The sequence below is a fragment of the Jaculus jaculus genome, chromosome 19 (assembly GCF_020740685.1).
Source record: "Jaculus jaculus isolate mJacJac1 chromosome 19, mJacJac1.mat.Y.cur, whole genome shotgun sequence".
Classification (NCBI taxonomy): domain Eukaryota; kingdom Metazoa; phylum Chordata; class Mammalia; order Rodentia; family Dipodidae; genus Jaculus; species Jaculus jaculus.
Genome location: NC_059120.1, coordinates 36231159 through 36255913, shown reverse-complemented (window position 1 = coordinate 36255913; position 24755 = coordinate 36231159). Strand labels below are relative to the sequence as shown.

The window sequence follows — 24755 nt, the reverse complement described above, 5'->3', positions numbered from 1 at the left end:
GAGGGAAGCACTCAGGAATTTGAAACACCATGATTCATGGATGGTTCCATATATGCCCTGTGATATGTGATCAGAGGAATGGAAAGAAATGAAACAGCTTCCTCCTTTCAAATGCCACAGAACCTGGCATGGTGGCACACACCTTTAATCCCAGCACTCAGGAGGCAGAGGTAGGAGGATCACCATGAGTTCGAGGCCACCCTAAGAATACAGAGTGAATTCCAGGTCAGCCTGGACTACAGTGAAACTCTACCTCAATAAATAAATAAATGCCAGGGAGACGGGGGCGAAGCCTAGTGGTAGAAGCCTTGCCTAGCACACATGAGGGCCTAAGTTCAATTCCCAGTATAGCCAAGGCCATTTGGGCTTGGGAAATATCGCTCAGGTGGTAGAGTGATGAGACGCTCTGGGTGTGATTCCTGGCACCTTGCGTTAGTCCTGTGTGACACACACCTTGTAATCCTACCACCAGGCAGGTGCTAGAGGCAGGAAGAGCAGTTCAAAGTCAAGGCCAGCCTGAACGACATGGAACCCTGTTTTACAAAACAATATGTGTAGATAGGCTTAGGATAATGACATGCTCAACAGTCATATACATAATCAACACTTGCACACTGCATTCAGTTCCATGATAGCAAATGTATGTCTTCGCCATAACGACCATGGTTTGGTGTTTCTGCAGACACGGTCTTTCTGGATGTTCTCTGAGATCAATATTCTACCAAATTCTCATCACTAGCGGGCATGCTGTGGAGAAATACCAGCATATAATGTTTTGTTGTGCATTAGGTTTTTAAATTTTTTAAAAAACAGTTTATTTGGGCTGGAGAGATGGCTTAGTGGTTAAGCATTTGCCTGTGAAGCCTAAGGACCCTGGTTCGAGGCTCAACTCCTCAGGACCCACGTTAGCCAGATGCACAAGGGGGCGCACTCATCTGGAGTTCGTATGCAGTGGCTGGAGGCCCTGGCATGCCCATTCGCTCTCTCTCTCTCCCTCCCTCCCTTCTCCCTCTCTTCCTCTTTCTCTGTTGCTCTCAATTAAATAAATAAAATAAACAAAAAATATTAGGAAAATATTTTATTTCTTTGAGAGAAAGAAAAAGATAGAGATAAGGTAGAGAGAGAGAAGGAGAGAGTGGGCACACCAGGGCAACACCAAATGCATGTTATACCTTGTGCATCTGGCTTTACATGGGTTCTGGGGAATCGAACCTGGGTCCTTTGGCTTTGCCGGCAAGTACCTTAACTGCTAAGCTATCTCCCTAGCCCTACATTAGGTTTTTAAATAATTGTATGTGTGCATTGTTTCCTGTGACCTAAATGTCCCACTTTTTCTCCCCAGTGGTTTTTAATTGCCAGCAGATCATACAAAGTCAGCCTGGCCAGCTCCTTCTTCTTCAGTGGTGTGTTTGTCGGCGTGATCTCTTTTGGTCAGCTTTCAGATCGCTTTGGGAGGAAAAGAGTCTACCTTACAGGTAACCTAGAGTGTCTGTGCACTGAATAAGAGGATTTACTTCCTTAAGACTGTGATAACGAGGAGGTTATTTCCTGAATGTTCTGAAAGAATTAGCAGCTAGACACAGGAGTCATTTTTGTTACACTGGGAAGAGACCATGCTGCAGCTAGCATTGATTCTGATCCAGTGGTTTTCAGTAACTAGATATTCATGTTATTTGTATGTGTGTATGTGTGTGCACGTGTGTGTGACAGTGTTTTTTTATAACCCTCAAATTACAATTTATGCCCTGTTTCTAAGGAGAGCAGTGGAAGATTGAGACAGTCTTCCGATCCATTTCCTTGTATCTCTCTGTGTTGATTCATTTCAAACGAGCTCTATAAGACTTGGCAGAGCTCTCTTGGCAAACCAATATGAACCAGGATTTTCAATTTCTGGCATTATTATGAATAACTGAAAAGCATGTGTGATTGACAGGAATTGTAAAACAAAGAAAGTAAGCCTTAGTTTTCTCCTTCATAGTTTTCAAAACAAACTATGAAGGGGAAAACATAGCTCAGAAAATAGAAGCTCACCAAGGTTTATTTTACAAACTAATGAATGTAGTTTATTATTTTTCTCAAATGCTATTTGCTTCTAAATATTGAATATTGTTCCTCTCTTTCTAGGTTTTGCTCTTGACATCTTATTTGCTATTGCAAATGGATTTTCTCCCACATATGAGTTCTTTGCAATAACTCGCTTTTTGGTGGGCATGATGAATGGAGGGATGTCCCTGGTGGCCTTTGTCTTGCTAAATGAATGTGTGGGCACCGCCTACTGGGCACTTGCAGGTACTGCTTAAATCTAGGCAACTTTGGATGTGGTGAATGGTTCCAGAAAGCTTTGTTGGGGACCCCCTTAACCCTAACGTCCAAAAACATGGTTTGACTTGAGGCATTTCACCCATCTACAAGTTGAATATAGATCACTTATCAAATGCTAAAGGCTGGAAGGATTTTTGATTTTTCTGCATAAAGTAATATCTTAGAAACGTGACCCAACTCTAAACAAAACATTTGATATACATACACCTTAAATTTCGTACGTCTTATACACAAAGCCTGAAGATGAAGCTCTGCAGTGTAACTAGCGTGCGTGTATGTAGGTGTGAACCATCACATCCCAGATCCCGTGTTGCCCGCTTGTCGGATCCGGTCAGCTCTCAGAACTCATCAGAGTTTGGAGCATTTGGGTTTGGGGTTTTCACCTTAGAGATGCTGTCTTAGATTGGCTTTTCTGAGTTTGTTTTGTGTGACATCAAGTGAATCATTTCGTTCATAGTCCTTAGTAGAAAGTCTCCTCGGGGCCACCTCACAGTGGCTGAGCTTGCCACCCACCTGATGGCCTGTCTGCAGATTGTGGGGACTGTCCGTTTCCTCAGGATGGCATTAATCACTTTTTTACCTCAAATTGGGAAGCAGTGCAGAGATAGGAAATGCTTTCCTTAGCCTTCTTACTGAATTCTGTTAAGTCCTTATCTCATGTCTTTTCTCATCTCTACTGTCTTCTTCAATCAGTAGATGGCATCATGTAGTGTTTCTTTACTGGTGCTACATTTCTACTTTGAGGCCATATTCTGTATTATTTTCAACAATTCCATCATCCTCCCCAGACCCACACATATAGTAAAAAGAATTATTTTAAAAGGTTATTTGACTGAAAATATTGTCTTGGAAAAGTATCCGTGTCTAAAATTCTACCTTTTAGATTACTGATGTATAATAACAGTTTTTTATAATTCAGTTGGTATTCTTGTACTGATATAGGTAGCAAGATGGCCTTGTGAATGATAAAAATGTATGCAGGGGCTAGTTAAAGGTACATACTTGCAAAGCCTTCCACCCCAGGTTCAATTCCTCAGCGACTTATGGAAAGCCAGACAGGCATTTATTTACAGAGGCAACTTACCCATATACACACGTGCAAGTGTGCACATGCACATAAAAATGTAAATGTGTCTGAGTGATGCTGATGCTGTATATAAGAGAGGACTACTGTCTCTCTCTCTCTCTCTTTTTTTTTTTTTTTTTTGGTTTTTCAAGGTAGGGTCTCACTCTAGCCCAGGCTGACCTGGAATTCACTATGGAGTCTCAGGGTGGCCTTGAACTCACGGCAATCCTCCTACCTCTGCCTCCCGAATGCTGGGATTAAAGGCGTGTGCCACCACGCCCAGCTGACTACTGCCTCTTTAGGACTAATGCACCGAGAAGAAGCCAGTAAGGTGGATTAAACAGAGGAGCAATAGAGGCTGAGGGTTACTGTAGGAGGCTGTGCAGTTGGTTATGGGAACCCAGACAAGGAACAAGGAACAGATGTGGAAGAGAAAGAAGATATATTTAATATGGACTTTGGGGGGCATTGACACACAAAAGGATTAGGAGAGACAGAGAGAGGAAAAGGACTAAGGGAGACATTTGTGTCAGAAAATTGAGTGGATAATTGATGACCTTTACACAGTGAAGTCAGAACTATACCACTTTCTGACCTGTTGCCATCTAGCTAAGAGCTAATGGAGAGGAATAGGATGCTTGAAGTTTAATAAAAAAATAAGTAGAAGCCAGGCATGGTAGCACATGCCTATAATCCTAGTCCTTGGGAGACAGAGGTAGGAGAATCACTGTGAGTTTGAGGCCAGCCGGGGACTATAGAGTTCCAGGTTAGCCCAGACTAGTAAGACCTTACCTCAAAAAAAAGTAGAAAATAAATCTTAAAAATAAGGATAAACAGCTGGGAAGATGACTTAACAGTTAAGGCATTTGCCTGCAAAGCCAAAGGACCCAGGTTTGATTCCCCAGGATTCACATAAGCCAGGTACTCAAGGTGGTGCATGCGTCTGGAGTTCATTTGTGGTGGCTGAAGGCCCTGGCACACCCATTCTCTATCTGCCTCTTACCCTCTCCCTCTCTCCCTTTCTTTCTCAAATAAATAAAAATAAGCATAAATGCCCTGAAGTATAACCAGTAACAAAAGTGTGTGTGGTACTTTAGGTTTATTACATATAAAAATGGTGATGTGACATGCTTAAAATGTTTGAGCCAGGTAGCTTAGATCCTCCTCACCGCCATGTCTCCATGCTGTCCTCCTCTGCTGGACCTATGTCTACGGAAAGTCATTACAGTACTAAATCACTAAGGAGATCCTTGTCCACCAAATTCAGTTGGCACCAGTTCTCACTGCTTGGGACAGGCTCAGCTTTAAGGGCCTATATAGAGAGGGAAATCAGCTGCTTAACATCACATGATCACAGAGCCAGGCCCAGGAGATGCCTGACACCAAGAAGTCAGACTTCCCCTGCTTAGCTAGGCAGGAGTCCCAGCAGCTCCAAGTATATATTTACAATTATGAGTAAGAGTTCTGAGTTGAGAGAAGCAGAGACAGGGGATTCCTCGGACATGTTGGTAGCTTGTTTAGCTGAACCACTAAGCTCTAGCTTCAAGCTGGGCGTGATGGCACATGCCTTTAACCCAGCCCTCAGGAGGCAGAGGTAGGAGAATTGCCCTGAGTTTGAGGCACTCTGAGAATACAGAGCCTGGGCTAGAGTGAGACCCTACCTCGAAAAAACAACAACAACAAAACAAAAAGCCAAAATAAAATAAAATAAGTTCCAGCTTCAAAAAGAGACCTTATCTAAAAAAACAACGTGGAAAGAGACTGAGGAAGATAACTGATGTTGACCTCTGTCCTCCACATGCACACATACATGTGCCATACACATATGATTAAAAAGCCCATGCAGACTTGGAAGGGGTTGCTCAGTGGCTAAAGGTGCTTGCTTGTGAAGCCTGACAGCACAGATTTGATTTCCCAGTACCCTCGTAGAGCCAGACACAAAGTGTCACATGCGTCTGGAGTTCATTTGCAGTGGCAGGAGACCCTGGTGCACTCATGCCCTCTCTAAATAAATAAATAAAATAATTTAAAAGCCCATGCATACACACATGGAAACATACCACACATTAAAAAAAACCCATAATAATAAGTGAAAAGAGCTCTGTTCCAGCGAGGGAAACTGGTTGGCAGCCCTATCCTAATTACTAAGATGAGGAAAGATGGGCTTAGCTCTTGGACAGCAAAGGTTGAGGGATTCTTGGGATTAGAGAGTAAGGTAGAAAATAGTCTAAAATGGACACACACAACCAGAGGTTTCCAAGTGGCCTCCCTCCTCCCTTCCCTGCCTACACCTCTGTCCCACACTTCCTTCATTCTTTCCCTAGTCAGTCTTCCTTCACTCTCTCTTTGCCTCTTTTTCTCTCTCTTTATCTCCCTCCCACCCTTGCTGTCTTTCTTTTAGTTAATAGATAAGGGTATGAACCCAGATCACCCAAATCACAATAGGACATTTGATTGGCTTAATAAAAAGCCAGGACATTAGTGATGATCACTTTGGCATGTCTGTGAGGGTGATTCCAACGAGGATTTACTCAAGAGCGAAAACCATCGTGTGCTAAGGACCAGGTGGATGAAGGGAAGCAGAAAACCAGGTGTGTGCCAGTGTTGCTTGCTCCCTGCTTCCTGATCTGCCCAGATGGAGCACATCTGCTCACACTCACACTCACACTCACACTCACACTCACACTCACACTGCCGAGTCCTTCCTGCCGTGATGGGCTGTAGCCCTCTCCACCCACAAGCCAAAAGAAATCCTTCTCTACCAAAGTTGCTTCCTGCCAGGTATTTATTCCATCCCAGCAAGGAGAAAAGTGACTATTAGACACAACTCACAATTGTGTAACATGTACTGTTTCATCAGAAACTAATGAAAACAGTGTTTTCAGGCAGGTGTTAATTATTTCTGCTTCACCAATGAGAAGACTGGAGTTGAGAGATAGTTATTGATTTGCCCAAGTTCACACAGTAGTATATGGTAGAACTAGGTTTGAACATGATGCCTCTGAAACCAACCCATCCTCTGGGCCGTCTTCGTTGTGGTGGGTGGCACCCCATCCTCTGGGCTGTCTTCGTTGTGGTGGGTGGCACTCTATCCTCTGCGCTGTCTTCATTGTGGTGGGTGGCACTCTATCCTCTGGGCTGTCTTCGTTGTGGTGGGTGGCACCCCGTCCTCTGGGCTGTCTTGTCTGCATTATGATAGGCGGATGCTGAGTGCACAGAGCCCAGTGTTTCTGAGCAGTGCCAGGAAAGCATTGCTTTTCGAAATCAGATGCTGTTTGATGCACTGTAATGAATGCATACTAGCTATAGATTGTCTTTAAAGTTGCTGGGAAATCACACTGTCCCTATTTCCTTACAGACTCAAGGGGAAGCTCCATTATGACAGGGGAAACGATGGCTTGGGGACACCTGAATCAAACCATCACACAAGTGTACGCTATAGACAGTGATCAAGGAAAACAAGTCTCAAGAGACCATTGTAGAAAGTTTTTACAATAAGGGCTGGAGAGATGGCTTAGCGGTTAAGCGCTTGCCTGTGAAGCCTAAGGACCTCAGTTCGAGGCTTGATTCCCCAGGACCCATGTTAGCCAGATGCACAAGGGGTCTCTCACATCTGGAGTTCATTTGCAGTGGCTGGAGGCTCTGGCGCACCCATTCTCTCTCTGTGTGTCTGTTGCTCTCAAATAAATAAATAAGCAAAAAAATTTAAGAAAATAAATTTTTACAATAAAACCAACAAAGATCTTCCACAATAACTGCTTTTCTGTTGAAAGGAGACAGGAGGTAGGGAAGGGACAAAATGCAGGCCCTCCTTTCAGACAGACCTGCTACAGGTCCTGGCCTTGCCACATCCAGGGCTCTGTCCTTCCTGTTCCTAACCTCTGAGCCATTTCATCACTTTAGCATGTGGTTAATAATGGTACCTGCTTCATAGAACACTGCATGCTAAACCAGCATGCTCAGTAAATAGCTCAATAACCTACGAACAGTGACAGCAGCAGTTATAGAAGTATAGAATATGTTCGAATATTTGGCAACCAATGCATTTAGTCTCCATATTAATGCTTTTTTTTTTTAGAGAGAGAGAGGAAAGAGGGAGAAAATTGGCATGCCAGGGCCTCAGCCACTGAAATTGAACTCCAGACACTTGCACCATCTAGTGGGCATGTGTGATCTTGCACTTGCTTCATCTTTGTGCATCTGGCTTGCATGGGATCTGGAGAGTAGAACATGGGGCCTTCTGCCTCACAGGCAAGCGCTTGACCTCTAAGCCATCTCTCCAGCCCTTAATACTTATTTTAAAAATCATAGGGGCTGGAGAGATGGCTTAGCGGTTAAGCGCTTGCCTGTGAAGCCTAAGGACCCCAGTTCGAGGCTCGGTTCCCCAGGTCCCACGTTAGCCAGATGCACAAGGGGGCGCACGCGTCTGGAGTTCGTTTGCAGTGGCTGGAAGCCCTGGCGCGCCCATTCTCTCTCTCTCCCTCTACCTGTCTTTCTCTCTGTGTCTGTCACTCTCAAATAAATAAATAAAAAATTAAAAAAAAATCATAGGATTCCTTAAAATTCCATGGTTAACATTGCTCCATCAGTGTGCTAACAGAACTTAGGTTCTACTCATCTGAGGCAGACAAGAAATACATAAATGGTAAATGTTGGACCTCGGATGTGATCTGTTAAGTAGGGAAGGGTGATGGGGAGAATTGGGAATGGGTTATGATTTAAGGTAAGGATTTCAAGGACAGCTTCTGTTAAGGAGTAAGACCCAGCACTACAGTTAACTGCATGGCCTAAAAACCATGTCCCCATATGGCAGATTATTTCCTAGCCTGCACCCCAGGTTCAAGCAGCTATCAGCACAACACAGTAGCAGTTACATTCTCGCTTTTGGGAGAAAACACCCAAGCAGAAGCAGACTATAGGAAGGAAGGGCTGATTTCAGGTTTCTTGTTTCAAGGAGAAGCTACATCATGGAGAGAAAAGCAAAGCAGAGGTGGCAAATCCCATCTTGCCACATCCACTGGCAGGAAGCAGTGAGAAAGTGAGCTAGCTCTGACATGGGAGGCTTGGGTATCACAACCCAAGACTTACCTAAAGAGACGTATCTCCTCCTGCAAGACTCTACTTCCCAAATTTCCACCAGCTTGGAATTAAGTGTGAGGCTGCATGGGATATTTCACATTCAAACCACCACAAACACACAGTGCAGAAGGCATCTGGCTTTTTTGTCTGCATGTGATATGTGTTTTCCAGCTGTTTTCACCCCACTGTTGGACTTTTCTCTTCTGTGTTCTTTCTCTCACACTCCAGGATGAGGCTGATGTCTAAAATCAGCTCCCATGATTTGAGGTTGGAAATGGTGCTTCCGGTGCATATCTTCACTGACCATTTTCTCCTTCCTGCATTAGGATCGATTGGCGGCCTCTTCTTTGCTGTCGGCATCGCCCAGTACGCCCTGCTGGGGTATTTCATCCGCTCCTGGAGAAGCCTTGCTCTTCTGGTTAACCTGCAGGGAACAGTGGTCTTTCTCTTATCTTTGTAAGTAGGCTTTTCCCTTGAATTTTTAAAATTATTTATTAATTGATTGATTGATTCATAAGAGACAGAGAAAAAGAGGCAGATAGAGAGTGGAAAAGAATGGGCATGCTAGGGCCTTCAGTTACTGCAAACAAACTCCAGATGCATGCGCCTCCATGTGTATCTGGCTTATATGGGTCCTGGGGAATCAAACCAGGGTCCTTTGGCTTTGCAGCCAAATGTCTTAACAACTAAGCCATCTCTCCAGACTCCTTGAAATTTTAAGTCAGTAAACAGAAGGGATATCTTGAGAGGATGTGAGTTAATGAGTGGCATCATTCCTTCTCAGGAGCATGCCTGCAGTGACTTCCAAGAAGAGATATGCTCTGTAAGTGCTTGGCAGCTGCTAGCAAGAGAGATGCTGGTTAATTAATTCAGAACGCAGGTATCCCTTGCTTAAGTAACTTGTCAGTTGACTACATTTTAACCTTCCAATCATTGGCCATTTCTTTTTATTTTCTTTTTTTCTGGTTTTTCAAGGTAGGTTCTTACTCTATCCTGGGCTGACCTGGAGTTCACTCTGTAGTCTCAGGGTGACCTTGAACTCATGGCAATCCTCCTACCTCTACCTCCTGAATGCTAGGATTAAAGATGTGTGCCATCATGTCTGGCTGGCCATTTCTTTTCTTTTTAAGATATTGCTTCAGGCATAAGTGTCTCTAGGCTGAGTGAGGCCATGGACAAGGTGTTGAGTGAGGAAGAATGCGGTGGAGATAAGCATACATGATGACCAGGTAGTGAAAACTGTCTAGCATTCTTGAGTCTCATTTCAAAGCCTGTAATGTGGAATCTGGAAGAGTGTCAGGTCCAGGAGACAGCCTTAGAGTACAGGACTCAGAGCAGTCCGAGGCTGATGCCCTAACCAGGGTGGGCTCTGTAGATAACTGCCAAAGTGTCACCACATGGCGGTGAGCAGCCAACCTCAGCTCATTCCTACATCAGCTTCCATGTGTCCAACGGAAGGCTTTTCCTTTCTAAGATAGCAGGCTTCTGGTGATAGTACCTAAAATCTTTGGCATAAACAAATTTTAGCCCATAATACCAGCTTTTTTCTGTCACACAGTGAGACAGACCTGCCACAATATGTCTATTCAGATCTCTTTGTGATTTAATAACTTCTTATTCTAGATCCAAACCAAGATTTGATGGAAGCTGACCTGAAATTTGTTTCTATGGTATCTTTGAAAGCAAGAGAATTGTTAGGTGCAGAATCAAATATAGTAGAATCATTACAGTGAAGCTTCATTTAAAACTTCATTAAAAGTATCGGACTATGTGAAGTGCGGTAACAGTATTAGAAGAGAGGCCAACAAAGCCAGCATGGTGACACATACCTTTAATTCCAGCAACCAGGAAGCAGAGGTAGGAGGATCACCACGAGTTTGAGGCCACCCTGAGACTACATAGTGAATGCCAGGTCAGCCTGGGCTACAGTGAGACCCTACCTCAAAAACAAAAACCAAGAAAAAAAAAGAAAAGAAAAGAAAGAAAAAGAGAGGTGAATAGTGCTATTCTTGCTCCTGTGCTGTGAACGCCTGACAGTAATAAATAAGTGTTTTGTACACTGCTACTAATGAACAAATGAGTTCACTTTTCAAATATATAGTAAGATAGCCCTTCTCCATCGAGCCTGGTTCTCATCTCTCCTTAGTAGCAGCGTGAACTCAGAGGATGACCCAAGCCTCTTCTTTCTCTGGGTGTAGCCTGAGTTAGTCACGGCTTAGTGCTAGTGAGGATGCTTCCCCACCGGGAAGTGAGTTCAGATCACACACAATCAGATGCAAAGGAACAAGACACATGCAATTTAAGTGTACACTTACGCTATTAAGCCTTAAGCGCATGGCTTTCCAAAGCCTGTCTTCAGCCCTGTGTCCCAAGTCCTTTGTTCAGACCCATGAAGCTGTGTGTCATTCCCAGTATGCACTGTGTGCTTTTCTGCTTCCTTCAACTCCCAACTGCTCATCAGCTGCCCAGGTTGCTCAAGTGTCATCCACCCCAGCTCTTCCTGACCACACTTCCGCTACAAGCCATGCTTTTCTGAATCACATAGCATATCATCTGGACCCTTTGAATAGCTGGGTCCATCTCTCTTTCTAAATTGGGAGCCTCAGACACCGGCTTGTTTTGGTTCATAATATTTTTCTGCCACAGTGAAACTCAGGGACTTCCACATAGTAGATCTTTCACATCATGGACAGAGGTTGAAATAAAAACATTTGTAATAGCTGGGTGTGGTGGCACATTCATCCCAACACTGGAGAAACAGAATTAGAAGGATTGCTGTGAGTTTGAGGCCAGGCTGGGACTACAAAGTGAGTACCAGGTCAGCCTGGGCTAGAGTAAGATTCTACCACAAAATAACAACAACAACATTTGTAATCACTTTCAGGATTAACTACCATCAACATTATCTTAGAGGTTACCCTGTTTATTTATCTGAAACATTTCAACTAGATTAAATAAAAATGCCTTCTTTTCAGCTGAGCATTGTGGCACATGCTTGTGATTCCCTTCTTGGGAGGCTGAATGTACCAGTTGTATTCACACTGCTGAACAAAAGCCCTCACTAGAAGCAGCTTATGGAATGAAAGACTTTCTTTCCAGCTTGCAGTTTTGAGGGGAAGTTCCTATATGGTAAGGAATGCATGCAGGAGCAAGACAGTGTCACACACTGGCACATCAGCAAGGCGGAAGCAGAAGATCAAGCAGAACTGAATACAACATCTCAAGACTGTCACACCTTGTCATCAGCAGGGTGGAAGTAGAAGATCAAGCAGAGCTGAATACAACATCTCAAGACATGTCACACCTTGTCACCAGCAGGGAGGAAGCAGAAGATCAAGCAGAGCTGAATACAACATCTCAAGACAGTGTCACACCTTGTCATCAGCAGGGAGGAAGCAGAAGATCAAGCAGAGCTGAATACAATATCTCAAGACAGTGTCACACCTTGTCATCAGCAGGGAGGAAGTAGATGGTCAAGCAGAGCTGAATACAATATCTCAAGACATGTCACACCTTGTCATCAGCAGGGAGGAAGTAGAAGATCAAGCAGAGCTGAATATAACATCTCAAGACAGTGTCACACCTTGTCATCAGCAGGGTGGAAGCAGATCAAGCAGAGCTGAATACAACATCTCAAGATATGTCACACCTTGTCATCAGCAGGGAGGAAGTAGAAGATCAAACAGAGCTGAATATAACATCTCAAGACAGTGTCATACCTTGTCATCAGCAGGGTGGAAGCAGATCAAGCAGAGCTGAATACAACATCTCAAGACATGTCACACCTTGTCATCAGCAGGGAGGAAGTAGAAGATCAAACAGAGCTGAATATAACATCTCAAGACTGTCACACCTTGTCATCAGCAGGGTGGAAGCAGAAGATCAAGCAGAACTGAGCTACAACATCTCAAGACTGTCACATCAGCAGGGCAGAAGTAGGAGATCAAGCAGAGCTGAATACAACATCTCAAGACAGTTTCACACCTTGTCATCAGCAGGATAGAAGTAGAAGATAAAGCAGAGCTGAGTACAACATCTCAAGACTGTCACACCTTGTCACATCAGCAGGGCAGAAGTAGGAGATCAAGCAGAGCTGAATCAACATCTCAAGACAGTGTCTCACCTTGTCATCAGCAGGGAGGAAGTAGAGGATCAAGCAGAGCTGGCTACAACATCTCAAGGTCCGTCCCCAGCAACATTCCTCCTCCAGCAAGGATCCACCTCCCAACTGCCCCACCACTTGCTTATGAAGCTTAATTATAAACAGATGAGGCTATGGGGACATACTACATTCAAGCCACCACACTGAAGTAGGAGGATTACAAGTTCAAGGCCAGCTTCTCTATACTAATTATATATTAAACAGTGAGACCTTATTTAAATGTTTTTGAGCGGAAGGAGCATTGTTAAATGAGCATTTTTGCTTCCAAAGGTTACCATAGGTGCAGGTAATCATGCTGCCTAATAGAGGGCACCATCATGTTCAAAGACCTGCTTTGATAGCAGGGGATAGTGGCTCCTGCTTTTAATCCCAGCACTTGGGAGGCTGAGGTAGAAAGACCACTAAGAGATAAAGCCAGCCTGGACTAGAATGAGATAATACCTCAAAACAACAAAAAGATCTGCTTTTGCTTTAAAACAAAACAACAACAAAAACCTTCCTGTCTTGTACATACAGTCTGCATGTGTTGGAGCTCACATGCCAAAGGCTGCCCACTGCAAGTAAGTGATCCTTGCAGAAGTGAGCTGGTGGCCCCTCAGCATGCAGAGACATACAACTGCCTAAGTTTGAATAATCAAGAGAAACCTTTTTCCAGCTAGAAACAGTTTAATGAACTTAGAGTTAAATTTCCCAAACTTAAGTGTCTCTGAAATATCATCCTTAAAATTGTTGTAAAGCGATTTTTTTGTTTCTTGTAAGCAATTCTGAGACTGTGAAGAGGCTGAAGCGAAGCAGGTGACTGACATTAACAACTCAATCACTGGTAGTAGTTTGTTATGTTTCCTGGGGATTTTTTTTTTTTTTTGATGTATTGTGATTTATTGGGCAAATACAAAGTTTAGGCTTTTGCAGTTTTCTTTTTGAAGCAAAACCAAAGAAATTATAAACCAAGTACATATATCTTCTTTTAAATAGAAACATAATTAGTTTTAACTAACAATCAGGCACTTTAAATATAAATGCAAGATGGCATTTTAGAAATATAACTATACAGTTATACTTCAAAATCCCTCCTGAAATGTTTTTGTAAACACAAAATTAAAAGCACAGAAATCACACTTATAAACAGATAATATCCTTTAAAAGTGCGCGCCTTTAATCCCAGCACTCAGGAGGTAGAGGTAGGAGGATTGCTGTGAGTTCGCGACCACCCTGAGACTCTGTAGTGAATTCCAGGCTAGCCTGGGCTAGAGTGAAACCCTACCTTGAAAAAACAAAAAAGAAAAGAAAAGAAAACACATTAAACAAGACCTCAACTCAAATCCTACACAGCTCCATGATTAAAGTACTAGTATACAGAATATTTTATGAAATTTACATATTTGATTAAAGTATAAGCATTTAATAAAATAACTTCAATACCACATAATAGATAATCATAGTGAAAAATATATGTCAGGAAAATAATAAATTCTAGACCTAAAATTTGACTTTACAACAAGGCATTTAACACATTGAAACAGTACAGTAAATTTCCAAAAGAATGCAACTGGCTACCTCTCAAACCATGAAAATATCTTTCTTTTGTGAATATACTATGACTTAACCATACATTTTTGCAGCATTAGCATTGCATGGGAGGTAAATTAAATAATGAGTTCCATCTTGGCAATTAGATTAGCTTATAGTTTCTTCTTTTTCTTATAAAAGACAGTTTTAATTAATTCTCCAATGACCCATTTTTGTTATTTGTGATTCATTTAGAACATAGCATAGTGATATTAACAAGTAATAAAGTAAACCAGAATGTATAAGGTATCAATCTGTATAAAAACTTATTTTTGGGTACCTTTGATGAGAGTTTTAGTATATTGGATATCCAAGACAAGAGCACTTTTTCATAATCCTGTGGATTCTTTTTCACTCCTTCTAATCCTGCTCAGCTTTAACTTACTTTCATATACATTATCTATGTAATCAGGGCAAGTGTCTTTTAGTTCTTTTCAGTGACAGTGAAACTGGACCAGGTGGCTATACACAGTAGTTCTATGTGCATTGGGCCAATCAATCCAGTTAATTGGCAGATTGCTTCCAACAGAACACTGTTTGTGCCATTATTTCCTTGTCTGTCAGTAACAATGACAGCGAGGAAATGAGTAGTGGATTTCCCAAGATGATGAAGACTTTGTTCTGGCTTTTGTTGACATTCTAATGTGCATGAGTATTCTCTTTCTCAGTAGTCAAACTCCTGTGAAAATTCCCGTGTTGTGTTTCCAGCATCTTTCCTCTAGACACCTGTTACACTGCTCTGTGTAAGTGGAAATGCTCAATAAATGGTTATTGTCGACCACTGGGCCTCCAAATCCTGTAGTGTTTTCACTGTCCTTACTGAAAGACATGGGGAATTCCTTGACCAGCTAATTTTATCCATCAAAATTTCTTTTTAGGCAGATAGTGTAAGATTAGATTTCTTTTGAAGAAAGTGTATCATTGTGATACAGTTTTATCTTTGAAAAGTTCATGAAAAAAATATATGCAGAACAGTGAAGATGCAAAAATAAATAAAAGCTACATAATATACACACTTTGAAATTGTGTGATGTAATTATTCAACACTCTATGACTGTAGAAAACAATGATTGTTTTATAGAGAGAGTTCTCCTATAAATGACTTTTATTCCTTAAGACCCTGGTGGACCAGGAAATGTCTTCAGGGCATACTAAAAATGTTGGCTGACTTGATGACTTGAAGCAGTGAAAATTCCGATGTGGGGAAGGGGATGACTGTCTCATCTGTATAGTCTTAAAATAATCTCTCCCTCCTCAGGAACATGTCTCATGTTACAAACACTCTTAACAATTCTTTGTTTAATTAGCTAGTAAATATTTCTGTCCTAATGTCAGAGTTTTTCAGAACTTAAAACCCCCACTGGCCAAGCATGGTGGTATATGCCTGTAATCTCAGCATTTTTGAGGCAAGGTGGTCTTGAGTTTTAGGCCAGCCTGAGCTACACAGCAAAACTTTGTCTCAAAAAAAATTATAAAATATTGCCACTACTATATTATTCTAATGACATCTGGCCAAGATTTAAACTGTGTCTGACCTATGCTTTGAGAGAATATACATCATTCATGAAATGCCATTTACATAAATAAATGTAAACTATACCTTTTTAACCAGTTTTAAAAACAGGTTATTGGGGGGCTAGAGAGATGACTTAGCAGTTAAGTACTTAGGTTTGAAGTCTAAGGACCCCAGTTCGAGCCTTGATTCCCCAGGACCCATGTAAGCCAGATGCACAAGGTGGCACATGCATCTGGAGTTCGTTTGCAGTGGCTGAAGGCCCTGGTGCGCCCATTCTCTCTCTCTCTCTCTCTCTCTCTCTCTCTCTCTGCCTCTTTCTCTGTCTGTCACTCTCAAATAAAAACAAAACAAAACAAATTTAAAAGAATATGTTCCTGGGCCACACATGGTGGCACATGTCTTTAATCCCAGCACTAGGGATGCAGAGGCAGGAGGATTGCTGTGACTTCGAGGTCACCCTGAGAGTACATAGTTAATTCCAGGTCAGCCTGGGCCAGAGTGAGACTCTATCTCAAAAACAGAAACAAAAGGCCTTTCTCTCTTCCTCTCTCATATGTATGGCACTGGGAAAGTCAAACTTTCGGCCTAAGCAGAACTAGCTGTGGCGAGGGAATCCGTTCCTGAGGGGTGCTGGTCTCCCCGCTGCACATGCACCTGTTTGAATATACAGCCTTTAATGACATCTCTTTCAGATACATTCCTGAATCACCTCGTTGGTTATACTCCCAGGGTCGACTGAGTGAGGCCGAGGAGGCACTGTACCTCATCGCCAGGAGGAACCGCAAGCTCAGGTGCACGTTCTCACTATCACATCCGGCCAACCGGAGCGCCAAGGAGACAGGAAGTTTCCTGGATCTCTTCCGGTACCGAGTTCTCTTGGGACACACCCTGATCCTGATGTTCATCTGGTAATTCGGTATTTTGTGACCTTAAATTCAGGGTGCGAAAGGTCTCAGTAATCTCTTCCTTCTTCAGGGTTGTAGGAATATTTACCTCCTGTTAGCATGAAGCTGTTTTCACAAAAACACGGTCCCTGGCCCTCCACCTGCTGCGCACACTCCTCTGCTCTCTCAGGCAGAAGGTGATGGTGCCTCCTTGGCAGGATTTCAGAATTTGAGTAAGTAGACATTAGAAACACATCTTTATTCATGAAGTATTTAATAGAAACATTTAAGACCTCGTTTGCAAAAACAGATGGCAAGTGAGCAAACAAGTCTACCAGAATCTAAAGAGTTCCTAAACAAGACTTTAAAAAGAGTTGCCTGTGGGCCGGAGAGATGGCTTAGTGGTTAAGCGCTTGCCTGTGAAGCCTAAGGACCCTGGTTTGAGGCTCGGTTCCCCAGGTCCCACGTTAGCCAGATGCACAAGGGGGCGCACATGTCTGGAGTTCGTTTGCAGTGGCTGGAGGCCCTGGCACACCCATTGTCTCTCTCTCTCTATCTGCCTCTTTCTCTCTCTCAGTCACTCTAAAATAAATAAATAATAATAAAAAACTAGCTGCCTGTGGTTTTGAAATCAAGCAGTTTCTTAGCACAGTTCAGTTGCATCATCTGGGCCACGCTGGCCGTGGCACTCACTCAGCTCACAAACTCACTGAGGTGAGCGAAAGCTTTTCCCTTGTGCTGATGGAATCCTAGGAGTTTGAGGTGATGGACCCTGGCCACAGACCAGATCAGTGCATGAAATGTTAGCAGTCTCAGCCTGGTTTCCTATTGCTTGGCATATTCTTCCATGTCTCCCTGTCCTCCAGGGTTCGTGTAAGGTGCATCTGGTGTCCCCAGATAGCACCCTTTAGTGAAGCTGTGGGAAGGAGGAAGTGATGTGCACATGCAGTTTGTATGCATTTTAGTTTTAATACTGTCCATTTCATGAAAATGCCATGGCTGTCACCTGCCCAGTACTGTGCACAATCATCATAATGCTGGCCTAAGGGTGATTGTGCTGTTTATATAGATTTTCATAGGAGGGAAAAAGAAAGTAACTATGGGAATTTTTTTTTTATTTTATGGGATTATTTAGATACCTAAAAACAGGCATAATTTGTAGAATACACACAGCCTAATGTTCTTTAATTCTTATGCTAATACTGGAACAATGTCTGCTTAAGTATTTAAAAAAAATTTATTGACAACCTCCATACCTATGTTACAAGGGCACCATGTACCCTTTATCATAACACCCACCACCACCCTCCTTCGTCCTTCCTCCTGGTTCAGCTCTCTACGGAGCGCCTTCTTTTTTCCAACTGGTCCCTCTTCTATTTTATTTTTTTCCCCCTCTTCTACTTTAATGTCGTCATTTTTTGCCCTATAAGAGAGCAGTCTTAACATGTAAAGCTGAAAACAACTGTAGCTTGAGAATAAGAGCTAAGGAGAAAACTTTCTGTGTCGCGATGCTGTTTTCCTTCCCATGTACTGACTGCCACCTGCACGGTCACAGGCCGCTGCTCGCCGGCGACTGCCTTCTCCCACAGAGCCAGCACTGCATATGTGCACAGGAGCATGGGAATGTCGAGCAGAGTCGACAAGCTTGGGACATGGAGATTAAGAGATCCTCTACAAACCCAACCCAGTAGCACATCATACAGCTATGATTTGAGGGTCTCACAAGTAAAAGTGATCGCTTGGGACTATGTTCAGGAACAAAATACTCTGTCAGACTTGGAGATGCTTGTCATGTAGCAGGCAGTCAGTTAAACCCCTTGGCTTGGAGGAGGCATCTACTTGTGGAGAATTGCTTGCTGTTTTTATTTTTGCTTAAATTTTCAGTTTTCTTCCAGGTATATTAACCTCCAGGGTCTGATTTTTACAAGGTACAAAATGAGAGAGCTTAGCCCTGTTTGTTTTATTTCGTATACAGCAAAGGAGCTCATCTCCAAAGAACCTCTTCCCCGAGGCTCAGAATGTTACAACATGTCCTAATTGTCCACCTGTTTCATTCTTTTGTCAATGCTATAAAATTCTAAAACCTTTTCTATGGCTATGCCATGGAAGAAAACTAACTTGGGAGTAAAGTTATATCACGTTGTTTAACATCTGTTCCTTTTGTTATTTCCCACAGAAGTGCCTCTTCAAATATTTTGTTCATACCCTAAATATACTGTTAAATATTATGCAAGCCTTTTAAACTTTGTTTCAGATATTTAAAGAATATTGAAATGATTTTAATAGCTTTAAGAGTGCATGCCAGTGACAAATTCTGGCATGAAGGCCCCTTGCACAGCAGAGACTAGGGGACAGTGTGGCTTCCCATCCTCCTGCTGTCCTGTTCTCTCGCCATCACCGCTAACTAAATGCCCCTGTTGACCTGAATGGGCTTTGTCTATTTCCTTTTTGACAGTTTCCTTACTTGCAGATGATAAACCATGACAATTCCCTCCTCTCCCCTGCTTTCCTCTCCCTCTCTCCATTAGTCTCTATTTATTTATTTCAAGATAGGGTCTCACTCTAGCCCAGGCTGGCCTCGAACTCATAACGATCCTCTTACCCCAGCCTCCCAAGTGCTGAGATTAAAGGCATGCACCACCATGCCCGGCTAGTCTCTCTTATTTTGATATCATCTTTTCCTCCTATTATGAGGGTCTTGTGAAGGCAGTGCTAGGCACTGTGAGGTCATGAATATCAAGGCCAATTTGTATCCGAATGATTGTATTGTAATGAGTCCTGCCCTTCCTTTGGCTCCTACATTCCTTTCATCACCTCTTCTGCAGTGGTCCCTGAGCCTTGGAAGGTGTGATAGAGATGTTTCAGTGCTGAGCACTCCTCTGTCACATCTTAGCACTATGGTGCCTTTTAGGTCATCCCAGTGGTCATCACCATCTGAAAAGAGAGGCTTTCACTATTCTTGCCCTGACTCACAGCTATCCCAACTTGGTCTACATAGGTGTGTTTGCATGGCCAGAATTTTTATGTTAAATGTGGACTAGATCCACACACTTGTACGTGCACATGCGCCCACACACACACGCACGCATGCAAGCACGTATGCACAAAAGCATTAGGTAAGAGCAAGGTCTGTTCTGCAGGTGGAAAGCATTTTTAAAACTACTTTTAAAAACTGCATGATTTGCATTGGTTTAGCCTTATGTGTGTATGCAAGGTACCTAGGGGACAGGGGAAGCAGGAACTGTCACCTTGCATCCTTCCTGTGGTGATCCAGCTGCAGCACTGCTCCTGCACTTCAGCGTCCAGGGGCAGCTCTACCCTACCGAGGAGCAAAGGGCAGCAGTCACCTCGCTGCTATTTCTGGGAGTCCTGCACCCCCCTTCCCCCCGCATCACCATAGCCTACTTCTTCGTGGTACAGGGCATTGAACCCAGGGCCTCCCACATGCAGGCCAAGGGCTCCACTGCCCTGCCACTGAGCTACACCCTCTGCCCACGATAGCCTGTTCTTAACAGCCCAAACACCTGGCCACTGCTGTGTCTTAATGGAGAGAGGAATCAAGCTTTCTCTTCCCCATTTGATTCCAACACAGACACTGCTCCCCAAGCTTTGTCTAAGGAAAATGGAAGGGACACAAATGAGTACCTCTTTTTTTAATTTTTTAAATTTTTATTTATTTATATGAGAGTGACAGAGAGGAGGAAAGAGAGAGAGGTTGGGTGCGTCAGGGCCTCCAGCCACTGCAAACGAACTCCAGATGCGTGTGCCTCCTTGTGCATCTGGCTAACGTGGGTCCTGGGGAATCAAGTCTCAAACTGGGGTCCTTAGGCTTCACAGGCAAGCGCTTAACCACTAAGCCATCTCTGCAGCCCAATGAGTACCTCTTTAACAGGCACTGGTCACACTGAATTGCAGAAAACATCAATATGTCTTGAGTAGGAATTTCTGGTTTACCAGACACCTTGCAGTAGGTCCAGCTTGGAGTTTGTATAGCTACTCGTTCTGGTTTCTAATACTGCAGTTGACTGGTCCCGGAAGCTCCGGTTACGTCCTTCACTCTGGCCTGGAGCTTCAGGTTGGCACTCTGGTGATCCAAGCTCCTTGGCGTTTGGTTTTCCACAGCAGGTCATGGTGTGTATCTCACACGGTGCCCAGGCTGGGAGGTTCTCGCTCATGTGGATTTCAGAAAGGGTGTGCAGAAATACATTCATTTCTTCTTAAGGGCTCTGCTGTGCCCCTGGCCCGTTGTTCTCTGCTCTGTAGCAAGTGTTCCTACCCAGTGTGGGGTGTGGTGCCGGCCTTGGCTGGGAAGTGCTTGGATGGTAGGGAATGGATTTGGGGCCTGCAGCTGACTCTTCAGAGGATCCAGTCACATCCCAGCCCACACTTGCTAGCCAGCCCATTGGCAGTTTCTTCCTGGACATTCTCCATGGGAGACTCTCCAGTCTTTCAGATACTATCACAGGGCTGGAGCCCTTGCTTTGTAAATTGTTGGATTAAATAGAGCAAGAACAGAGCCATTGTTTTCTCTTCAGTGCACAAATGCTTAAGGAGGCAGGAACAATGTCCTTCCTCCTTCAGGGACTGGCCATCCATTTGCTTTGTCTAATATGTATACATAAATCACTTCCACACCCCATTATGTTTTGTTTTTTAACAGGATAGAAGCATAGTGGGAGTTGCATGGCTTACAGCAGATTGTATTACACTGAACTGGTGCTATTTTAATCTCTCCTGAAAATGATTTTGCATTTTTTCTGTGATCCTATCTCTTACCTCCTTGTCCTTTGACCCTCCCATTCCCCAACTGTAGGTTTGTGTGCAGTCTGGTGTATTATGGCCTCACCCTGAGTGCGGGGGACCTAGGGGGAAGTATTTATGCCAACCTGGCCCTGTCCGGCCTTATAGAGATTCCATCTTACCCTCTCTGCATCTACCTCATCAACCAAACGTGGTGAGTATGGATCAGAACGAGGCACGTCTCCGAGGATGTGTGGACATGCCTAAAGAGTCTGTTCTTGGGCAGTAGGCAGTGGTTACTAATTGCCATGGTGATTAGAGTTTCTTTCAGGCCATAGGCAGCTAATTTCAGTTTTTACTGTAGTAGTTCCTGAGTTTCATGAGGAAGAGTATTTACATAGACTTTAACCCAGCGTTAAAGGCATTGCCATCTGAGGCTTGTTGAATACTCTCATATATAAACTGTTTGATCTCACTGATTGGGTTGCTAGCTTCATGTAGATAAAATTCTACCAACTTGACAATTAGTATTTAGAAGTTTTTAAAAGCAGAAAGACAAAAGTAAAATCAAACTGCTGAACAGGACAAGAAGGACTTTTTTTTACCTCCTAAGGCCTGCTCTGTGGAGGGGAAGAGGACATCCTGCTTTTGCTACTCATGAGCAGAAAGCACAGTCCTGAAATGTATATTCACAGTTGTTCACGGAACACCCTCCCCTCATTTTTTTTTTTTAATCTGGAAGTGAAAGAGAAAGAGGTAAGTGGAGGGAGAGTAGAGAGAATGGGCATGCCAGGGCCTTCAGCCACTGCAGTTGAACTCCAGATACATGCACCATCTTGTCCGCACATGTGACCTTGCTTGTTTGTGTCACCTGGAGGGTCTGGCTTACTTGGGATCTGGAGAGTCGAGCATGGGTCCTTAGGCTTTGCAGGCAAGTGCCTTAACTGCTAAGCCATCTCTCCAGCCCCATCTTCTCATTTTCAAAAATTTAAAGAACTGGGCTTAATTATGGTGCTGTCAAGGTTTTTTTTGGCTTCCTTTCCCCATTTCCTCTTGTGCCTTCCCCATAACTTAACCTCTTTTTTCCTTTCGTATTACACTTCTTATCATTATTCTGCTCTCCCATGGTCTCCTATCTGCAATCACAGCCCGTACTCTGCTTTGCGCTCCCTTATTTACACACATACCTACTGTATTTACACACACACACACACACACAACACAGAATTAGGACCCACATATAAGAGAGAACATATGACTTTTGTCTTCCTGGGCTTGGATTACCTCACTCAGCATAATATTTTCCAGTTTTATCCATCTTTCCAGAAAATTTTGTAACTTCATTTTCCTTATAGTTGAGTAAAACTCCATTGTGTATATCACCACACTTTCATGATTCCATCGTCATTTGATTTCGTTTCCATAGAGCAGCAGTGTACTAGGTTTAAAAATCGCTTGTTTTCGGTTGCCTTGTGCGGTTGTCACTCTCTCCCAGACTAGGCTCTCTTTAGCATGGTGGCTCACGCTGCTGCCAGCCTGCTTCAGCCGAGCCCTTCACTATCAGGACTTGGCGGTGGTTGAGCCCGGGTTGACTCCTGGGCGAGTGCCCTGTGGATCACGTTCGTCATGGTCTGAGGCCCAGGTCAGCCTTCAGCCTCAGGTCTCACCCAGCAGCCCCCTGTGCCGCGTGCTGTTCCTTTGCTGCTGCCACTTCCCTTGGTGGCCGCTTACAGTCTCACCAGAGCTGTGAGGGCAGCCTCTGTTTCCATCTCTAGGGCCAGCCCTACCAGGGTACATATCACTTGAAAGGCATTCCATACTGGCTCTTAGATCTGGAAGAGAAGATTCTAGACCTTTCTTGTCTCCCAGCAACCATTGCCTAGAGGCAGGGCTGGAGTCTGGAGTAGAGGAAAGGATCAAGCTGACTTTAGTGCCTGTCTAGCCTTGTGTTAGTTTTATGACCTCGCTAAGTTCCTCATTGAGCTTCCATTCATCCTCATCCTCAAAGCAGGGATCAGAGTTCCCCTGACCAGTTGTTATCAGAAGTACAAGTGCTCCTTTAGCTGCTAGCCACCTACCTGGCATGTTGCTGGCCCCTGGCAAACTGAGATTGATTATCAATGTTAATAGCTTTCCCCATCTAGAGCTCTTATTTGAAAGTCAGTCTGGGGCTGGGGAGAAGGATCAGCCATTACAGTTGCTCACTAGCAAAGCCTGACATTGTGGGTTCAATTCCCCTATCCCCACATAAAGTTGGAATACAAAGTGGCACGTGCATGTGGAATTTGTTGGCAATGGCAGAAGACCCTGGCATGCCCATTCTCTCTTTCATCTCTCTGCTTGCAAATAAAATAAAATAAAAAACATTTGTTAAAAACAAAACAAAACAACAAAAAAGAAAGTCATCTTGAAGTGTACACTACATTTTACTTAATTCAAAACCACTAACAAGAATTTTTTTTCCTATTTATATTTCTAAGAGAAAGACTTTTTAAAAACCATGTTGAAAACTTTCAACTCCATAAGATTCAGGAAACCAGGGAATGGACCAGTTAGAAGCTGCATTCTCTGTGTCATTTTCCTTCTCTGGAAGACTGAAGATGCACCAATGCGGGGTTCTGGGCTTGTTGTTCGGGGTTAAGTTCATTGCTAGGACACATTTCAAACAGTGCCTGGAACAGAGTACACACTCCTAGAACCACAATGACTCCATGTGCTTTCCAGGGCACACAATGGAGCCCTGCCACCCGGTGCGCTTCTCTTTTTATGGTGGTTATTTTATATCTGATCCCTCTCCTAACCAGCACATTTGCTACTCACACCTTAAGAAAAATGAAACTGAGGCCATTTTAAATAGCAAAGTTGGGAGGAAGGCGCAGATGAATTTATAAGATTCTTAACAGACGTCTATAATTTATTTCTATTTAGGTTTGGCCGGAAGCGGACATTAGCAGCATTTCTGTGCCTAGGAGGACTGTCTTGTCTTATTGTGATGTTTCTTCCTGAAAAGAAAGGTATGCTTTTCAAATTTCTCTGCGGGTTTTGAATAGCACTTTTATTACAATGACTGTCAATGTACTAGAGAGATTACCATATGCCATGCTTCATTTCTGTGATTGCATATTATTTAGCAATTGTATGGGGGACAATAGGCCAGATTCCTCCCATTCTCTGGGTGAATAATGTGCTTGGAGGTGCACTATTAATTCTTTCAGCCTATTAAGCTACCATCTGGGGTGGCTGGGATGCAGCACTGGTGATGTTAGTTTATTTGATGATGGGGAAAGCCAAGGCTGGTTAGTTCTGCACAGAAAGAAGCTCCATCCCAGGCTGCAAATGGCACTCCACATTCCAGCCAATCCCCAAACTGGAGACACAGGTTCTCAGAGGGGGCTTTGGCACCCCTCAGTACCTCCA

At 43.5% G+C, this 24755-nt stretch overlaps 1 protein-coding gene across 2 annotated transcripts in view; it reads left to right on the top strand.

Annotated features, from left to right (window-relative positions):
• The window catches only part of Slc22a15 (solute carrier family 22 member 15), an 81360-nt gene that overhangs the window by 29059 nt on the left and 27546 nt on the right, over positions 1-24755 (top strand). For both annotated transcript variants that reach the window (XM_004667525.2, XM_045138425.1), the window contains exons 3-8: positions 1343-1475; positions 2125-2289; positions 8794-8923; positions 16407-16622; positions 21412-21552; positions 24267-24352. In XM_004667525.2, coding sequence (XP_004667582.1) covers positions 1343-1475; positions 2125-2289; positions 8794-8923; positions 16407-16622; positions 21412-21552; positions 24267-24352 — 871 coding nt within the window. The remainder of the gene's footprint in view (positions 1-1342; positions 1476-2124; positions 2290-8793; positions 8924-16406; positions 16623-21411; positions 21553-24266; positions 24353-24755) is intronic.